Consider the following 20,062-nt stretch of genomic DNA (forward strand, 5'->3'; position numbering starts at 1 on the left):
GTGCCATACCTTACCCTGTCTTAGTATTCGCAAGGTACAGTACTTGTACAGTATGGAGTCTCGTATTTTTTAAGACTTCTCGGAACACTAAAGCTCGCAAACAAACTGCTCAGGATCGTCCAATGAATGATGGAACACGATGAGCAGCCAGTTTCTCTGTAGATTGACCACATGAAAGTTTGTTGGACCTACAGTCGACGCGAAGCAGGAAAGCGTCACCTGTCGCTTCTACTGCACTTCGCTGCAGACATGGATATTATAGGGTCGATCTCCGTCTAGCCTCATGAATATGGTGAGTAATATATGAATAGCTGGGTCCGTTAGAGAACACCCTGCTCTTACTCAATCAATACCGCAAGGTAGGTTGTTTACTGTGCAGTCTAGACTCTGAGCATGCCTAAGCTTTGCTTCCGGCAAACGGCGGCTTGTTATGAATTTCAAAGCACTTGCGGAATACTTCCTTGATTCTTGTCATCTATTAATTTTACCTCACTTTGGAATAGCATCGACATGCGGCAAGAAAATGAAACGTCGAGAACAATCGAGTGCGGTGGATGATGTAACGTACGCGTCCCTCCGTCGGCTAACAGCGACCAAGTTTCTTCTGTTCGACCATGTACCTGTATTTCAAAGCACAGCGGAACACTTTCGCTGTATAGCGTTATACTTGGCACGAAGGAGAATCTCTTGATCTAGGACATCAGTTCCCCGTTTAGCGTGCGATGGCGGGGCGGCAAGTTTCTCCATACACGGCCATTGCGGCATCGCGATCATCATTTCCTCTTCGCTTTTGAAACAAGGTGAAATTTGAGTCTAGTAAGTCGCCTTATGATTTATCAGCTCCACATGGAGATGTCAGGGGATCGACACTACTGTCTCTTTATTGCTGCGGAACACTTCCTCTGGACATCTTGGAGAGGGTGGTCCGATGAATATAAGAGCAGGCCGCCGCAGGATCATCAAGGTCCGTCAACGCTCATTTGATAGTTTTCCTTGACTACTATCAGTCCTTGTTGATAGAGATATAATCTTCTTTTCTCTTCCGGAAAACAAAACATGAAGTTCGCTTCCAGTGGTTTGGCCGCATTGGGCCTTTCTGCCCCAGCACTCGCTGCTGTGCTGCCTCATTTGAACTCGTACCCAGGACACTCTCCTAAAGTTGACAATCGTACTCTTGACGAGATCTATGCCGCTGCCAAAAACGAGTCTGGGGAGTTGATTGTACTTTGGGGAGGAGATGGTGAGTCAAACACCTTCGCATTGATGTTCGCATGCTGTAAAGCAAATATTAATGCATTTATGCAGAGGTCAGCCAGGGCGACGCAACTATCAAGGCATGGAGGGAGAGATTCCCCGATGTCAAGTTGAACCTGACTGTCGATGTGTCCAAGTACCATGACAGCCGTGTCAACCGTCAATTCACTCGCAATGGCGACGATGGCGCCGACATTGCAGTTCTGCAGACCCTTCACGACTACGGTCGCTGGAAGCGTGAGGGCAGACTGCTTAACTACAAGCCCGTCGGTTGGGAGAACATTTACTCTTCCATCAAGGATCCCGATGGTGCCTTCCTCGGAACATACATATGTGAGTCACATCGATCTTGCTTCCTATATCAATTAGCATGCTAATTCGTATGTTTTTACTCAGACCAATTCGGTAACCTTGTCTACAACACCGACCTGTTGAATGAGACCGACGTGCCATCGAGCTACGCCGACTTCGCCGACCCCAAGTGGAAGAGCAAGCTCGCACTCACCATCCCCAACGATGACGATGCCATCACCTACCTCTTCTCCGTGATCATCGGCAAGTACGGATGGGAGTGGTTTGACGCAATTGTCAAGCAAGACGTGCAGTGGATCCGTGGTACTGGCGAGCCAGCAGACTGGGTTGCTGCTTCCAACAACTCCCGCTCAATTTCCTTCACCACCAACCTCAACACCGATACCAACCTCGGCAGCAAGACCCCCGATGACGCCCGCCTTCTCTGGCCTCAGACCGGTGCCATCTTCGCAACTTCCAAGAGACCCGAGAGCTCCAAGCTCTTCATGAGCTGGTTGATCAGTGACGAGTACCAGCAGCAGTTCGTTGACGGTGGATACTACCTGGCCCGCAAGGACTTGAACTCCACCCTTGGAAGCATCTGGGATGACGATTTTACTGCCCTGACTCAATTCGCTACTTTCGAGGAGAACAGAGACCTCGTTGAGTGGTGGAGACTCCAATTCGAGACTTCCCTCGGTACCGCACAGGGTCCCAGCCCCGTCGAGTCCAGCCCCTACGGCAACGTCTCTACCCTTTAGACGTGGTCAACATCGGAGATATAGATGGATTTGAGTGTTGTAAAGATTCGCAGTAAAGTAAACATTGTGATACATTATTTCTGGGAGTTGTATAAAGAAACTTTAGGTTGTAATAAATAAATCACCAAGATTCCGCCCATTTGTGCTATTCCAGAGTCCCCACAGCCCCACATGTTCGTGCTATAGAAGTAGCCAACACCACAGTACAGTTCATATTAACTACAATCAGAGACAAGAGACCACTTAGTGCGGGAGTCGCACGAAAACATATTTCCATTCCAATACCCACCAACTGAAGCAGATTGGAATAAGCTCATGTTATGTTCTATACGATTGCAATGTCGATCTTGGAACAACTCGTGAATTATCGGCGCCATGGGGTCCTATGAACAGGGTTCCCCTCGATCACATGGCTAAGGTACGCGAGTCAGACGGACATGCAGCATGACTTATGCCCGGTCGCATATGGTAAGGTATCCCGTACGGTCAGGTACCTTTCAAATTTGTACATAGAATTCGATGAGAACCGCACCGTTCATTCGAACGATTGACAATCATATCTCAATCTGTTGTGATAAATGTCAATGGACTCAGATGAATTCGATCATCGAACTCTCGAGACAAACCAGACAAACCATTCAACAGCAACTCGCGCTTTCCTTGCCCCCAATTCGGACTAATAAGGAGGAATTGGGAGATTGCAGATCCTTTGCGATTTTCCATCTTCTCGAAGGCAGGATCATCGCTTCGTGTCGTAGACTTGAAGCGGCCAGGGGACATCACAACTCGAAGATCAAGGACCAGGAGGCGTATGGTGGTGTCAGATGAGTTCTTTTTGGCTATGAATAGGTTCTCACTGGTCACTTGATCTTCTGGGAGTTTCCCCAGTTATCAAGATAATCGTGACTAATTTCCAAGGCCAGAGGTAGCATGTTGACCTACTGTGACCGCTCTGGCTCTAAAGACAACTTACTGGACGGTAGAAGAGGTATGATTGCTTCCATCGGGCATGAAATTGTGGGACTTTAGGGCCCAGACGCGTCGGCGTGGACGACAAACCGTGGCTGCCGATCCGAACTCCGGTTTACGTCTGATGGCTTGGCAGTTTGCCTTGCAGCGCCGAAAGCTCGGTAGAATCGGTATGCCTTGTTCCCCCATGTCTCATCAGGCAGTCCGAAACACCTCGCATGTGGACTCGACGCTCCGTTATGAGGTTTGGGAATGGATGAATCCACAGAGGTGTCTATCCGGCGCCCTTCAACCTAGCTTGCAATGCCGTAAGATGTGTTAGTCATATGTAGTCTCAAATCAAGTGGATTGGTCCATGTCATGGTCGAGAAATGAAGATGGCTTCACACAGAGTAATTGTCAAGGTATCCATGCCAGAGAAGTCCATGTTCCGCCCCTCAAGTAGCACTGTAGGAACAGCACAACAGCAGTGCACGAGTCAAGGAACGGGGGCAGTTGATGGAGAACGACCAAGATATGATCTCAGCTTTCTTGTCCAATCAACGTGGCCCCCTCTTTGCCTTAGGTCCCGCATTGTGATTGCATTACAGCATTGTCCTGTCAGCCGTCGACGTTCCGCCGCTGTTCTCGAGTCTTGTTTCTTGCTGTTCAGGCACAAGCTTTCTGCTTCGCTCGAGTTGACGGGTACCCGAATTCGAAGAGGGTAGACCGATCTGACCCCACCAAGCAGACACGAAACTCTACACAGTGGTGACTGCTGCTGCTTATTGCTGTAGTTATTGTGCTGCCTTGTTCTGTATTTTGCTGCCGGATATACGTGCTTGTACTGGTACAACTCAGCTGCGATACTGTACAGTACGATACCTTGCACCAAAAGCGAAACCTTACTTTACTTCCTACACTTCTCTTGTTTACCTAAACTTGGATCACCTGAAGTGGTTTTCACCGTTTTTCTCTTTCCGCTTTGAGTCAGCCAGCCGTGCGTGCTGCAGTGTCGCAATCGAGATAGGGACAGCAGAACAAAGGAACAATAGCCCTTTATAGGCGACAATCACGAGTCGAGCAGCGCAAGACAAGACAAAGACAGAAGACAAGACAACGACAAGGGCATTGTGGCAACTCAGGATCGGAAAAGGCAAAACAACAGATCCCGCGCCAACGCATCCCCTCCCTCGGTCCCTTGGTCTCTTGGTGGCAGGTCAACTGTCAACAAAGCTGTGTGGTGCCGCCCAGCTGTCATCATAACAAACCGCCTCAAAGTTCTTGCTCTTGCCTTATCCGCCGACACCTTCCTTGACTTTAAGCTTCCCTTTACGGATTGCAATTCTTCTGCAAATCCGCCCCGATTTTGCAGTCGCAATCAGTCATCGACACGCATGGCAGTCGTTCGTTGATTTTCTTCGGATTCTTTCCTCTTTTTCTCTCTATTTCCTCTCTTCTATTTTCCCTTGGACTTCCCCAAAATACAACTATCACCGGCCCCACAACGACCGGGCATCTCCATACGATTATCTCTACAGCACGTGTTGATCCACCCAGGGACGCACAACCCCCCTCTTTTCGAACTGTCCCGCTATCGCCGACCATAGAAGACAATACACAATCGGCGGCGCATAGCATTTAACAAGTCACTCGACATGGCTGCGACTCCGCCAGCTTTGTTGAGCGTCTCCAATGGAGCCAACGGAGACGATCCCTTCTTGTCGCCCAGTCTACCGCACCACGTCCCGCATCGATACGCATCTTTCGACAACAGCCAGACACAGTCGCTATTCAACAGCAGCTCGCCGAGTCAGGCAAAACGCGCCCTTGAGGCACATCTCAAGGACACGGACAGACGCATCCAAGACGCGTCGCGTCTCGGCCAGACACTTCTGAAACAACGAAAAGACCTCTCGGAGCGTCTCAAGGATGTCGAACACGAAAAAGACGACAACGAGATCGGTCCAGAGCTGCAGAAGAAGCTCGCAGACCTGGAGAAGGAGTACACTGCAGTCGGGCGAGAATCCGCTCGCACTTTTCTGCCCAAGAATCGCATCGTCTCGCAGGACTTGACTGGTCCAGGTAGTCCCGCAGTCTTCGCCGCCGACTCTCGCGCTTCGCCCTCCAAACTCTCCGCCCCCTCGCGACGACAGCGCAACCAGCCCGCCAATCGAGTGCACGACATCGAGTTCGCCACGGAGATCAGTACTTCCCTGCTCGCTCAGGTCAGACAGCTGCAGGCCGTGCTTGCGGAAAAGGACGACACGCTACGGACGACGACGGCCGAGAAGACGCAACTAGAGACAGACATTGCGCTGCTGACGCATCGGCTCAAAGTCCTCGACGAGAGCGAGCAAAAGTACAAGGAAGAGAATTGGAACCTCGAGACCCAACTGCAAGAGATCCAGTCCTCGCTCAAGGACTTGACGGACAAGGAGAACCGGCTGAACCAGATCCTCAAAGCCACCCAGGCCGAGAGGGATGCGGCACAGCGCGACTTGGAGGAGCTCAAACACTCGCACGGCAGACTGGCCGAGGACCAGGAGTTGTTCAAGAAGCAGACGGACGCCGAGTTCCACGGTCTACGACGCGATCTGGCGAACCACGAGTCGCAAAGAGATGTCTTGCAGAAGAAGATCGAAGAGCTGACTTCGCAAAACACCGAACTCGCCCGCGCCGTCGCCGCAAGATGGCACGACGGAGATCAGGCCAACGACCGCAGCCCGGCAGGCGGAGACCTGGATCTCATGACGGGAGGACATTCGCCCGACGACTCGCCGCCTCCCTCGCCATCCAAGACGCCAGCAAGAAACGGCATGCTTGAGAGCGAGACGCTCAAGTCGTCACTGACCCACGCCCACCGCATGATCCAGAGTCTCAAGAACAACATCCACCGCGAGAAGACGGAGAAGATCGAACTCAAGCGCATGCTGCAGGACGCGAGAGACGAGGTCGAGTCCCTGAGACACGGCGGCAATGCCTCGGTGGCCAAAAAGCGCCGTTCCGCCCAAGACAACGCGAGGAAACAGATCCGGCCGGAGAAGCTGGGCGCAGCGAGAAGCAGCACGCAAGAGATCATCATGGACGTCGACGACGACGAGGAGTGGGAGGACAACGGAGAAGCGTCGCCCAGCCGCGCGGCATCGACCAGACTGAGAAACGCCGCTTCGTCTACATCCTCACACCCACACCGCCACGTCGACACCGAACACGACAACAGCACGGATGCATTCGAGACGGCCAATGAACGCGACGGCACCACGACCGAGTCCGAGGCCTTTGAGACGGGCGTCGAGACTCTCGGTGGAGCCAGCAGTGACGATTTGACCGAGACCGAAGGCACGATCCGCGGCAAGTCCTCAGTCTCCTCGAGACCCTCCATCTACCCCAGCGGCAACGCCGGCGACAGAATGTCCTTCCATTCCTTCCAGTCTTCCGCTTCCACCGACGACGAGGACAAGGGCGACCATGTGCGCACACCCGTGCAACAGCAGCATCCCAAGCTACGACTCCGCAATGTCCGCAGCAGACGCTCAGCCCGTGCCAGCAGCCTGTCCTCGCAGGACCCCTCCATCATCGGCGAGAGTCCCAGCAGCATTCACTCGAGCGAGAGAGGCACTCCTCGCGCCCAGGCTGGCCAGAGTCTCATGGCCGAGTTGGAAGGGTTGAGTGACGAGGGGGAGGAGAGCGATGCCGTGACTCCCAGCAGATCCAGCTTGAGAGAAGACGCCGCCGCTTCTGCTCGTTCGAGTCCGGATGTGCACAGACAGAGAGCCGTAACTGCCACGACTGCCTTGGGAGACGCCATCGGTGAAGACACGCCTGTCAAGGCAATCAGACCCCAGATGGTTGACTCGAGCATGATGACAGAGCCTTGGGAGCCAGAGAGCAGCAGCTCTATTGTGTCTTCTGCTGCCGGTGCGGTCGGCGGTGCCATTGCAGGTGTGGCTGGATTCGCGCTTGGCAAGACAGTGGGTGACGACGCTGAAGAAGAGGCTGTCGAGAGCAACAAGGCCCCCGAGGCAGAGGCTGCTCTCGCTGGAGTTGTGTCTGACCCGTTGGAAGGGTCGACCAAGGACCTTGCGTCCTCGGAGCCAAAAGCTCTCACCGAAGACATGGCGTCGCGACGAAGAGAGGCTGTGGCCCGGGCGAACATGGGCACCCCTCGTGCTCCGCTGCAGAAGATGGCAGATGTCGTATCACAGCAAACATCTCCCATCTCGCCAGCTCCTGCAGCTCCGTCGCAGCTCGCCTTCTCCAGCACGACAAGTGCAGCGACCGAGCCTGTCCTTCCACCGAAAGCTGGGCAATCGCAGCCTGCAGCACTCGGATTTGCTACGCCGAGCATCGCAGAGACCGAGCCCGTCTCCCCTGCTGTCGCACCACTGCCGCAGGTCGGTCGCCTTGCTTTCGCCACTCCAAGCACCGCAGAGACCGAGCCTATCTCTCCACCACCACAACAGCTCACCCCTCTTGGTTTCGCCACGTCGACCACCGCCGAGACGGAGCCCGTTGCTCCAGTCGCCGCAACGGTACCGCTTGCCATGTCCTCGATGGTGATTGCAAACACCGAGCCGCGGGAGTCAGAAGCACGTGCCGTCGCCGAGCCATTCAACTTCTCTACCATCGTCGCTCAACAGTCGGAGCCTGTCACCCCTGCAGAGGGGCTTCGCGGTGCTGAGTTCGGCAACACTCCCTTCTCGCAGAGGCCCGACTTCTACACCGACTCTGGCTTCTCACCCGAGATGGACGATGAAGCTGCCGCGACTCATGTGCCAATCTACACGGACTCGGGCTTCTCGCCTGAGCAACAGTCTCGCGATGTCGTCATTCCTGGCACCGAACATGTCAGACCTGGCGCCGCATTTTTCTCCGCGAACCCTGCCGTACCCCCACCGTCGTCACAGTTCCCGCCGCGAACGAGCAGCATCCGCTCTGTGTCTCGGGATGTGCGATATGCCGACAAGAGTGTGGATGTCTTCGATGACGAGAACTCGGTGGCCCCGAAGACGTCAAGACCGAGCACTGCTGCCTCCCGAACGCCATTCGCCGAGGTGTCCAACAACGCTGCTGCTGTCGCCGCCGCCGCTACCACCACCAAGCCGGAGTTCAAGAAGACGCACACGTCCGAGACAGGCACACAGACAATCGTGTCCTCCGAGGAGATTGACAACATGCTACGAAACAAGGAGAGAGTGACGGCCGTCTCCGACTACAGCTCTGCGCACAGTGGAACCAGTCCAAGCAAGTCTTCTGACTCGGCGTCTTTGGCTGCCGCAGCTCTCAAAGCACCGCGCAGACCTACCAGTTCGGGCAGCATGCGCAAGGGCACCTCTCCCGCACCTCCCCTCCCACTGGACCACAACCTCAAGATCGCCGCGGCATCTGGCAGCATGGGACCCCCGGCGATGCCAGCATCTGCATACAAGGGCACCAACGGTACACTGCCACCTCGATCGAGAACGCCCAGTATCACCACGCAATCCGTCCGGAATGGCGCAGGCTCGATTCACCGTCCACGTGTCAGCAATCCGGGAAGCACGCGGCCAACGTTGGAGTTGCCGACCTCGCCAGGAACGCACACACGTCGCAGCTCCGTGACTTCGTTTGCGTCCGAGCTGGACGAACGATTCCATATCAACAACGCCAATATCTATCCCGAAGACATGCCTCCGGCGACCGACCCTCGCATGATCCAGGCCATCACGCAGACCATGATTGGTGAATACCTGTGGAAGTACACGCGCAAGACGGGACGTTCTTCCGAGATCAGCGGCACTCGCCACAGACGTTTCTTCTGGGTCCACCCCTACACTCGCACGCTCTACTGGAGCGAGACGGATCCGTCGCTCCACGGTGCCAAGCAGAGCAAGGCCAAGAGTGTCGCCATCGAGGCTATCCGCGTCGTTAGTGATAACAACACTTACCCACCTGGACTCCACACCAAGTCGCTGGTCGTGGTTACGCCTGGCCGCGAGATCGTCTTCACCGCGCCGACCAGCGCCCGTCACGAGACTTGGTTCAACGCATTGACATATCTCTTGTTGCGCACTGGTTCTCAACGAGCCGAGGATGTTAATGACACGCTCGGCGAGTTGACCAGAGACGACGTGGACGAGTTCAACCCGCAGGTCCGAAGCAACAGCAGGACCAGCCATCGCACGGGCATGACGCTGAGCACCTACAACTCCAAGCTGACCAGGGACACAAACAGCCCGATGCGTCGAGAATACCTGAGCGAAGTGCCGACGCTTGGTCGCAAGGATGGACAGAGGACATTGAACGCCAAGAGATCGCAAGCACAGTCTATGGGAACACCGGAACCGAACAACTACGGCAGTGTGTCGAGCCGTCTGGGCACGTTGTTCAAGAGTCCGGGAAGTCTCAGGGGAAGCTTCTCGAGCACGAGAAGAAGCAAGAGCGCGATGAGCAACCGACCCGGGGATCCGTCTATGATCGAAGAGGACAGCGAGGACGACCTGAGGGCCGCCGTGGAGAGAGGAAGAAGAGAGCGAGAGGAAGCTGGCTTGATGGAGAACGTCAGGGCTTGCTGCGACGGCATGTATTTGTCTTTTTTTCCCTTCCAAATCAGATATCAAGACACTAACGTGAGTGACCAGGCAAGCACGACGTAGGCTCTCTCAATAGAGCGACAGGCCACACGCATACGCATGGAGGAGCGGCGTCAGGAGTCGGATCGGTGATGAGTAGGCACACTTCTGCACGCTCCCACACCCCATCCAATTCCGAACCCCCTCGTGCACCCAGCCCAGTCAAGCGAGACGAATAGGCTTCTTTTCTTTTCGGTTTCCTTTTGGTTCTCTGGTCGCACAATGGACTTGATCTCGAAAGAAAAAAGAGCATGTCCCTTTCATTTATGATTGGCCAAGAGATTGTTCTGTCGCATCAGTCGCCGCTCTCTTTCTCCATCTGTCACGATACCCAAGGCCTTGGCATCTTTTGTTTTTCTTGCCATGTTTGAATTTCTGATGTTCTTCTCGCTGTCTGTCATTCGACATGTTTCATCCTTTTCATCTGTCCAGATTGGCCACCTGACGGCTCCCCACTGCGTTACCCTTTCTTTTGTTTCTATTTTCGTTTCTCCCGACTTTCTATATTTTATTCAAATCCATGATCCAAACTCCTCTGATCCTACCTCTCATGCTCACCACGTCATGCTATGTCACTATTCGCGATGAGTGTTTACTAAAGGTCAAGTGCTCTTTTGCATGTGCGATAGGTCGATCACCTGGTTCCATTGGCGGTCAAACGAAACGATCGGTTGCCTTTGGACTGCATCAGTCACCGCAGTCGTCGCCGCGGAGACGAGCGCCGTCTTCTCGGAGTGTGGCACGGAGGGTTCGCTCGACCAAGCAGGTGCGGTTCGCAAGTGGAGGTGGCAACAAGACTCCGAAAGAGACGGCAGAGAGAGACGAGCGAGAAGCAAGAGCAGAGATCCAGAGTGTAGCAGAAGAGAAAGATGCTGAGATACAGAGTCACGGTCATGGCGATATACAGCAACATCCAGAAAGGGAAGAAGTAGGATCACGTATGCATGGTTCGTCTCCGGCTTCAGCACCGGGACAGTTGCGCGTGAGAGTTCAGAGTCTGAAGATGGGGACAGGAAGTGGAACAACGGAAAGATCTGTGTCGTTGCCTGTGGCTTTTTATCTCAGGGGACGAGAGACCAGTCATGTTTGAATTCCGTTTGTATGTCATTCGGGCATTCTACATACCGAAGATTGCCATTTGGTATATCAGTCCTTGATTCGTCAACTATAAACTAAGGTATGCAATGGTAAATGTTTTTCTGTTGTTGCTACCTCAGCTAAGGTAAATTAGAGAAGATAGAGTGAGGTCAATGTCTTGGCAGAAAGCACAGCTTCCTAATCCGAGACGAAACGAAGCTTTTCCTTCTTCTTCGTCTTCTTCGACTTCTTCTCTTCTCTTTTCCAACAACTCCATCAACATGAGTTGAATAGTCTTGCACGCCGAGTTGCGCTCTGCACTCAGTCTTTCATCCACCAATCAGACACCGAAATGTCACTGAAATTCGGACTCAACGTCAAGTCCAAGGCAGGCGCCGTCGACGAGGATGATGCTGCCGCCTCGAAGAAGAAGCGAGGAATCGCCTTTGACGACGACGACGACGACCTCGACGTCGCTTCGGACGACGAGCAGAACAGATCCACCAAGGGCGGAAATGTCTTCGGAGAGGAAGAAGAGCTGACCGAGTTCAATGCTTCCGTCTTGGGTTCTTCTTCGCGTCCTGCTCAACCAAAGCCCAAGGCCAAGTCGACGGCGACACTCAAGTCACGATCTGGTGCGCCTCCCTCCAACCCCCCGACCCGAAAGCCGAAGCAGCCCCTCGACATGGGCGACCACAACGACGACGACGGCATGATGGAGTTCGGCGACCTCTCGTCGATACGCGAAACCAAAGCGGTGGCGTCCAAGGCCGAGGAACTCGACCCCACAATCTACGACTACGACGCCTTCCACTCGGCTCATTCGCTCGTTCACCAACAGAAACAGGCGGCCGAGCGACAGGATGCTGTGGATCGGAAGCCCAGATACATTGGCAACCTGATCGACGCCGCTGCTCGTCGGAAGCAAGACCAGCAGATCGCCCGCGAGAAACTCCTGCAGAAAGAACGAGAGAACGAGGGAGACGAGTTCGCGGACAAGGAGAAGTTCGTCACTGGTGCATACAAGCAACAGCAGGAAGAGACGAAGCGTCTGGAAGAGGCAGAAAAGAAAAAGACGGCAGAGGAGGAAGAGAGGAGGCGGAAGAACGGCGGAGGCATGCAGGGATTCTACAAGAACCTGATGGGCCAAGAAGACAAGAGACACGCCGAAGCCCTCGAGGCGACCAAGAAGCTCGAACGAGGCGAGATTCCCTCTTCGCTAGATGCAGACGATGACAAAAACAACAGAACAGAGGCACAATTGGCGGCCGAGATGCGCGCCAAGGGGGTCAACATCCACATCAACGAAGAAGGCCAAATCACAGACAAGCGCCAGCTTCTCTCCGCTGGTCTCAACGTCGCCCCCGCCGGCGGAAAGACAAACCTGCATTCAGCAGACCACCTCAAAGCCTCGAACCAGAAGAACCGGGAGAGCGCATTCCAGAGCGGCAGTGGTCGCTACGACCGGAACGACCAGCGTGCCATGCGCGAGCGACAGACGCGCATGCTGGAAGACCAGCTCGAACAAGCCAACAAACGCAAAAGAGAGGAAGAGGAAGAAGAGAGGAAGAAGTTGGAAGAGAAGAGCAAGAGTCGCAAGACCGAGACCGATGTCTCGAGCGCCAGAGAGAGATATCTCGCCCGTAAAAGGGAGCAGGAGGCCAAGAAGAAGGCTGCCGCTGACGCATCTTGAGCCTTTTGCTTTTCTCTCTTATGCCTCTTTCCATCTCTTAATATTCATTGGAGTCGTGCCGTGGTCTTTTGAGTCATATATCAAGACAAAGGTCATTGGTGGATACCTTGTTCATATTCGATGATACTCCTTTCTCCGCGTCTTCATCGTAAGAAAGCGAAACAGCATCATTTCTGTTCATCTGTCTACCAAGGTATGTCTTTCTTCTTATCTTTCCTTTTCAATCCCTTCCCTTCTCACAGTCATTCTCTGCCTCCTCATCCATCATCGCTACCCCGAACCCCGACCTTACTTTCTCTCCAATCCCCATCCACATGCACAAGCATTAGCACCAAACCACGGGCAAACTATCAGGACGGCGAACTTGGCTTTCCTAAACCCCCATGACAAGTTCGTATCAATTTCAAAGCGCCCAAAATCAAACAGACTTGCCGTTGAACGTGCCAAAAGACCGACTGCCTTTGTTGCGTCGGTCCTTAGCTATTCTTCTGGATCTGGTCTCGGCTTTTTTTTCTTATTGCTTTCGGGCACCTTGCTTTTTTCGTTTCGATGAGCAGTGAGGCAGGGGAGTGGGCTGACATTTATTTCTTCTTTTTAGGCATCTATCTCTATGAAAGTGAGGGTAACGTGGGACTGGAAAATACTGTTGCTTAGAGTAGATCTTAGAAATCCCATCGCTGTCGAGCGTATCTACCATATAAATCATGAACCCCTACTTATACCCGATCCTTCATCCTCTCCGGTTCCACATGCGCCCCAAGTAAAATCTAAGAAAGTCTCCCGAGTCGAGTAAACAATCACTTTACATGACCTTGTGGGCATAGCCTCGGACTACCGTGTACGCTGCCTTGTTCTCCACTCTATATCGCTCGAGTATCGCTTGAGAAAGTAGGAGAAGTCCGACCCCTCTGCATCGCCGTCCGAACTTTCCAAAGGCGAGGCGCCACCTTTAGCGTCGCCAGCAGAGGACGCAGACTGCACGAATGTCTCTTAAGCGCCGCGAGCCATCTCAGGTGACGAAGATATTGGCACTTCGTCATCGCTCCATTCCCCTTCAGGCTTTCTGCTCTTGTCGGTCCGAATACCGAGTTCTTGGCACTCTGTTCTTCTCCTTCAGGGTGGTGATCTGTTCCGATCCTGGGTTTGGCAGAACAGATCCGAGCAGAATGTTATGATTAGTAAATACTTGATAAGTAGCAAATAAGTAGCAAATAAGTAGCTAATAAATAGTTGACGAATAGTCATTGAATAGTTAATGAGTCGATCGTGAGTAGTCATCGCGTACTCAGTCTGTGATTCGTGAATAGGTAGTATAGGTCGTACGTCACAAATTCAAAATCAGTGAAAGCAGTAAGAGGGAAGAAGTATTCGTGTACCCGTAGTGGTCTAAAGATCAATGAAAAGGTGGTCTAAGCACCAAGCAAGTCAGAAATGCAAGTCCATCCACCGAGAGCCTTATGCCCAGCCGGTTGTTTTTGTCTGATTACTCCGTCATGACTATATAGCTGCGATTACCTCGCCCCTCTTAGGCTCCTGGGGACTCAGAAGGAATTTCAGACCTGTCTCCTTGCTAACGAGATACCAGTACAAGTATAGGTGGTCTTAGCACCTTAGTTTGCTTCTGAAGTTGTCATTCTAACTTCCTCCTCTTCTTCATCAAAGGTATGGGATCAGTGCCCTCTGCTACGCCAACGTCGCGGCCGTCGCTGTCAATGGATTCAAGCGATGTAGGCCTCCCTGTGTCGCTCTTACAGGCTTCGTGGCGCTTGTGTGACTTGACTACGAGACATCTGACTCGATGAAGACTTCAATACATCGCTATCATCTTTGTATTCAAATTTTCCCTCCTTGTTCATTATCATCCCCATTCTTGCCTGGCTGCATAGCACTGCCTTCCCCCTGTTGTCTTGCTGTATTAGCGCCATGATAGAATCTTAACAAGAGAGGTAGATCATCCTTATCTAGAGAGGATGATGTAGGATTCAAATTGGATATAATCTGAGCTCCGTATGCGGGAATGATTTCCTAAATTTTCAGCACATTTGCCAACTTTCCTGGAGATCCGAAGACGGCCTACAATAGCTGGGTCCCCATCGTGTCTTTATTCACATAGAGGCCATATAATCGTTTCGCCACCAAGTTCAGTCATCCGGTCCGACGCTGCCTTTGCGACGATGGAAAACAATTGAGGCGATGATGAGTACACGCGGAGATAATGTTCCAAGAGCCATGACACACTCCACAGATCTCCTGTGTGCCGCAAAATCTTTTTGAGGAGTCGCGTAGACCGATCAATTTCTCTCTCATCTCTTACCAAAGACAACCGCCACATGGCTTCTGCCTGATTAGTGTAGTCATGCTGATCTATACACGTCCACCTGAAATCAGCTAGCTTCGTAAAGGCTTCGTGAAGGAAACTCTGGCAACATAATTACCTAGAAGACTTGCGACCACCAGAATATCAACATGGTAAATCGACAAGACCCTCCCGAAGCGAAGTGACCAATGATCAGGCATTCGATTTTCAGGACCGAGCTCGGCAACTAATGAACACAATATCCTAAAGTGCTTTTTTAGTGCCACCAGAGCGGGTTCGGTGACGTCGCTTAACCCTGCCCACATGGCTGAGGAGATAGATTGGAAATGTGTCTCAACAATGCTAAATTTGGTGATGAATGATAGCTCATCCTGGTTTGCAAAGGTCGGAAGGGCGACAGGAACCTCTGTTCCAGTGAAGCGTTCGTAAATGCCTTTGGACCACCAGAGCCTCCCAATGATGTCCACTTGAGAGTAGCCTCGAGTGCAGCTCAGGGAGGGCACTTGTCTTTGGTTTACTATCGAAGCAAAGCATTAGGTCCTCTATAGAGGCGACATTGACCTGCCAAGCACGAAACAATATCTTAAGACTTAGAACTAGGACCTGGATCTGCACAGCACCAGCTAGGTCAATCACATACTGCAACTCGTCCCTACCTGAACATGATCTAACAAGGCCACCGGTGTAAGGGCAGTCTCATTCTTTGCGCTTCGAGCTATTTCTGCTGCCTTGAACACCATGCCTCTGGTGTGTATGCGCGCCATGCATCTGAAAAGATCTAGAAGTTGTATCTCTAGAACATCAAAGTCTGAACGGCCTCCCCCAGCGTCAAGTATTCGACTTGAGAATTGTTCAAGCTCCCCGAAGTCACCCTGCTCGAGCAGCATCTCAGCGTACTCAGCTAATACCGGGAACCAGTCTTCATGATCAGCAAGGGTTTCCTTGTAGTACTCGCGCGCAGTCTTGTATAGACCCAGCTTGCTCAATCTCACGAACTCTTCCAATACTCCTTTCACATCCTCCTCGATGTCTGCCTGTAGTTGGATATGCTGGGCTCGTGGAGGGTACACGTTGAGCTGCGTCGATTTCTCGAGCTTCCATTGGCTATTTTGATTTGTGCCAAAGTATGTCCGGTCAAGAGACAAATTATTTTGGAAATATTCATCCATAGACAGAAGAAAGCAAGTTACAATTTCAAATATGTCATTGGAACACTTGATGGACAGCACACTACCTTATATTGTCCGACAATGTCAACTCGACTCGGCAAACTTGAAGCTAAGCCCATCTCTCGTAGACAATTGGCCAAAAATATTGATTACCATGCATAATGAGCTTGCCTGAATAGTGACCTGAAGTGTGGGGTCGGAGGAGTGTGGAGCTCGCGATATACTCATGGGTAGGGAAATGCTTCCTTGATTTTGTGTTTCTAGAAACCCTTCATCATGACTATTGAAGTTTACTCTTGGGAAAGCTATCATGAGTTGGAGTTCTTACACCAAGTATCCTACATACAGAATACGTGATCAGAGTATCGGTCAAAAGAGGTTGGGCAAAGCACACGTTGATTGTACGCTGCTCGGATCTCGATCTCGATGGGGCAAGTTGGGCTCACCTCTACACGGTCAAAAAAGAGCAGGTTTGGTATTCTTCCAGCTACGTTTCTATCAGCCGCACGACTATGTTCTTAGACATGCTGCTATAACCATGGAATTTTGTACACCAGCGGACGAAACTTGCGGACCGTTCATCCAATCGTACGCGCCTGAAAAGATGTATGGACAATCAAGATATTCCCATGAAACAAGGAACACAGAGGTCAATCCTGAGTTGAATCTGGGAGCCATGGCCGGCGGTGTCGGTTTCAAAATGGGCAAGCTCGAGCGCAATGTCGACCGGATCAAGGAGGAGCGATGGTCCCTCACTGGTCATCGACAAGCGCCAGATCGGGCCTACACTACACTGTTGTGGAAACTCGAGAATCCATAATCTAAAAGCGAAGCGACAGAACGACCGTTCACTACAGCTGCAGTCCTCCTTCTCGAGGAAATTCCAAAGCCCTTCATCATCAAGGTTGATATAAATGGGAAGTTGACTTCGAAACGCCATAGATGGAAGCAATTCAAGCTGGTCAAGCCGGAAACTGTTCAATCAACAGAGCTTATTCCCTAGATGTCTCCGGAAGATCTCAATGACTTCATCCAAGGCCTTGCCAAAGCGATCGAGGATGAGATTATGGGACGTGCAACACAAGGTTAGTTCTCATCTTGCATATCAATCATCAGGAGTCCTGACTGGAACGATGAATAGTGTTCCCTGATATTCGAAGCGCATCGGGTACTGCGTTGGTGGCGCCGTAGTCATTATTCACTACTCATCGACACACTCTTCATGAACCATGTACCAACAGTTCATGGAACCATTCAGTACCTCTTCATTGAGCATTCATTAGGTACTCATCAACTCTTCATCAACTCTTCATTACGGAGTCAGCGACCATTTACTAGGAAGTTATTAGCCATCCACTGGATAGTCATTAATTGTTTATGGAAAAGTTGTCCACCATTCATTGTGTAATTACTCATTGACCAAACACGACCTCTTTCGTATTCATGACACTTGTATCATGTCGACAGCTTAAACGCCTCACGAAGGAAAGCATGAGTATCGGCAAGACGGCTATCGGACAGTTACCTCTCGTGGCTCGCACTAAGACCATGTTCAATCGGGCCTCGCTAAACCATCATGATGGACATCCATCCGCAATGGTGCGTGTTGCTATCACTACAAGATTTCGAACAGTCAGGCATGCAAGGGCGTTGGTCATTAGCTGGTAGCAGTGCGGGCAGTTCGACGCAACGCCTGCGCCTCGTGGCTTGAGAGCTATACTTGGAGTAACCCTTGACACAATTAAGTAGATGCATTCTTCCCATCCAATTCGTATATTCAGTCTATGAATAACAAAGCGCAAAAGGGTAATCCATGTAGGATCATAAGTGTCAATTAAATTGCTAAGTCTCACTTATCGACAAGAATGACGGATAGCGGACCTCGATTTCGAGGGATCAAGGGACCTGAAGCCCTTCCCCGCCATCGAGCATAAGGCAAGGTAGGTAGGTAAGGTACCTTATCGACGATTGTAAGGGTACAGCACGTGCAGGAGCATTGGTGATCTCAGTTTGCAATTGAACCTGTGAACGTAATCCTGCTTTTGCATCTGGACATACCTCAATGATCTGGAGCCTACTCCGTGAAGGGCCGCGAGGAGGGTCATACTGACGAGGCACGACGACCAGGGTATCTTTGCGAGCTTGGTGGACGCGAGAGTCATGAACCGTGCGAGTTCAGAGAATCGCCGATTTGTCGCATACCACTACGCCTTGATCGGCGATGATCGCCCATCGTCGATTTATCCAAGCCTCAGTGTTGGAGCCGCCGACGACAGTCAACGGTTTTTGCCCATAATCTCAAAATGTATATACAATGTATAGCCTTCCCACTCTTGTTAGTTACTATCCTTTGTTGTGGACCAATTTATATCTTGTCGACACGTTTGTTGGTGCCGGGGATGCAACATACCGTACATAGCGACAAGTACACAAGAAACAAAAACAGCAATTGGATCGGATTCGAATAGCAGAAATATCCTCACGACACAACCTTTCAAAAAAAAAAACCAGAAAATGAAGACCAATTCAAGCGGGGGCTCGTCCAGCACACCTTCGTGCTACAGCGCTGACCAGCTGCAACAAGCGCCGGCAGCAACAATAACTAGAATGAGAAAAGGCAGCTTCAGCCACACTTTCCCGGCATGTCCATCATCCGCGAGCGCGGTTGCCGCGACACCACAACCTCAGCGAAAAGGCCTTTCGCCGGAAACCATGGCTCTTGCGAAAGAAGCAATGCAGGCGGAACGTGCCTTTTCGCGATTCGAGGATAGGACGAAATTGTTCTTCGGTGGTCTGCAATGGCTACTCGACGCCACCGTGGACCCGAACCCCGCCCCCACTAGGCGATCCCTCCGTCAGACTTCGCTCACCGAGGATGCTGTGAATGCGTACAATGTCTTGAACGATATGCCCAGAGTACAAGAGCTCGATGAAAGCAGGAGCGGCAACATGTCCGCCACAGGCCTGGATGCTCCTCTATCTCAATTACCACAGCAGCAGCCACAAAAGCTACAGCAGCTTCAGCAGCTGCAGGGGCAAGCGCCGAGCAGGACGCAAGACTGGGTCGCGAAACAAAATGTTGATGTTGTCGAGTCAGATGTCGTCGCTGGCCCCCCATGAGCTAATTGCCCGCCGCATTGGATGTAGGATTTCTTGGTTTCACACCTGGAAGTCATGGAACGCCCACATGCAATCCGCCTCACCCCCTACACAAGTCAAGTCAGATTTCTCTAGAGGGAGAAACTCGTCCATTCTCGACGAATGGTCGTACGGCTTGAGACGCCGATCTACTGCCGCCCAGCTCGACCGATGCAGTATGGCATTGTCACTTATCTCTGCATCTCGGAAGAGCAAGACTCCGGAGAACTGCTGGCTATGTACAAGCGACACTCCACTCGGAAAGAGCCGTCTACCAGTACTTGCGCCTAGCTTTACCAGCTGAGGTTTCACCAGCTGAGATTTCCGCTCCCCCCAGGACCACAGAGATTGTGTCAAAGGATTCAGAAGTTGATGAAGACCGAGAGAAAGGCCGTCACGCTTCGAAATTTTCTTCGTCAGAGCAAGACCAAAACCCATGAAAGCAATGGAAGCAGCCACAAAAAGCCGCCGGTAACAAAATTGATACCCCACGAATGCTGTAAGAAGCATTCTAATTTCTGTCCGTAGAGGATAACCAAAAAGTGCCACGACATACTTGTCGCATGCGAAGGTCATGAGAAAGATCCGCACCTCAATTCACGTCGAAAGACGAGGATGCGGATAGTAATCCGAGAAGGAAGGACTATATGATATTTGGCCATCTTAAATAACATGACATTGAAATGCTACAACACCATCCTCCCAACCAGACTCTTGCTCGCGAGATGAGGAATCTACCAAGTAGCAGTAACATAATCTGTAATTCTCCTCTCAACCACCAAGTGCGAAAGAACGTCAGT

At 51.8% G+C, this 20,062-nt stretch overlaps 3 protein-coding genes across 3 annotated transcripts; all 3 read left to right on the forward strand.

Moving 5' to 3' along the window:
• Nucleotides 1-1,056: 1,056 nt before the first annotated feature.
• Nucleotides 1,057-2,306, forward strand: AAFC00_003942 (uncharacterized protein; the record flags this gene model as incomplete). The annotated part of the gene is made up of 3 exons (XM_069343493.1): nt 1,057-1,240; nt 1,306-1,587; nt 1,651-2,306. 3 exons carry the CDS (start codon nt 1,057-1,059, stop codon nt 2,304-2,306), a joined length of 1,122 nt encoding a protein of 373 aa, XP_069202048.1.
• Nucleotides 2,307-4,912: 2,606 nt separating this feature from the next.
• On the forward strand, nt 4,913-10,047 carry AAFC00_003943 (uncharacterized protein; the record flags this gene model as incomplete). The annotated part of the gene is made up of 2 exons (XM_069343494.1): nt 4,913-9,815; nt 9,878-10,047. 2 exons carry the CDS (start codon nt 4,913-4,915, stop codon nt 10,045-10,047), a joined length of 5,073 nt encoding a protein of 1,690 aa, XP_069202049.1.
• Nucleotides 10,048-11,297: 1,250 nt separating this feature from the next.
• AAFC00_003944 (uncharacterized protein) lies at nt 11,298-12,638 on the forward strand (the record flags this gene model as incomplete). The annotated part of the gene is made up of 1 exon (XM_069343495.1): nt 11,298-12,638. The coding sequence occupies one exon, from the start codon at nt 11,298-11,300 to the stop codon at nt 12,636-12,638; it is 1,341 nt and encodes a 446-aa protein (XP_069202050.1).
• Nucleotides 12,639-20,062: the final 7,424 nt, after the last annotated feature.

This window comes from Neodothiora populina (assembly GCF_041146345.1).
Source record: "Neodothiora populina strain CPC 39397 chromosome Unknown canker_contig_17, whole genome shotgun sequence".
NCBI classification, from domain to species: Eukaryota; Fungi; Ascomycota; class Dothideomycetes; order Dothideales; family Dothioraceae; genus Neodothiora; species Neodothiora populina.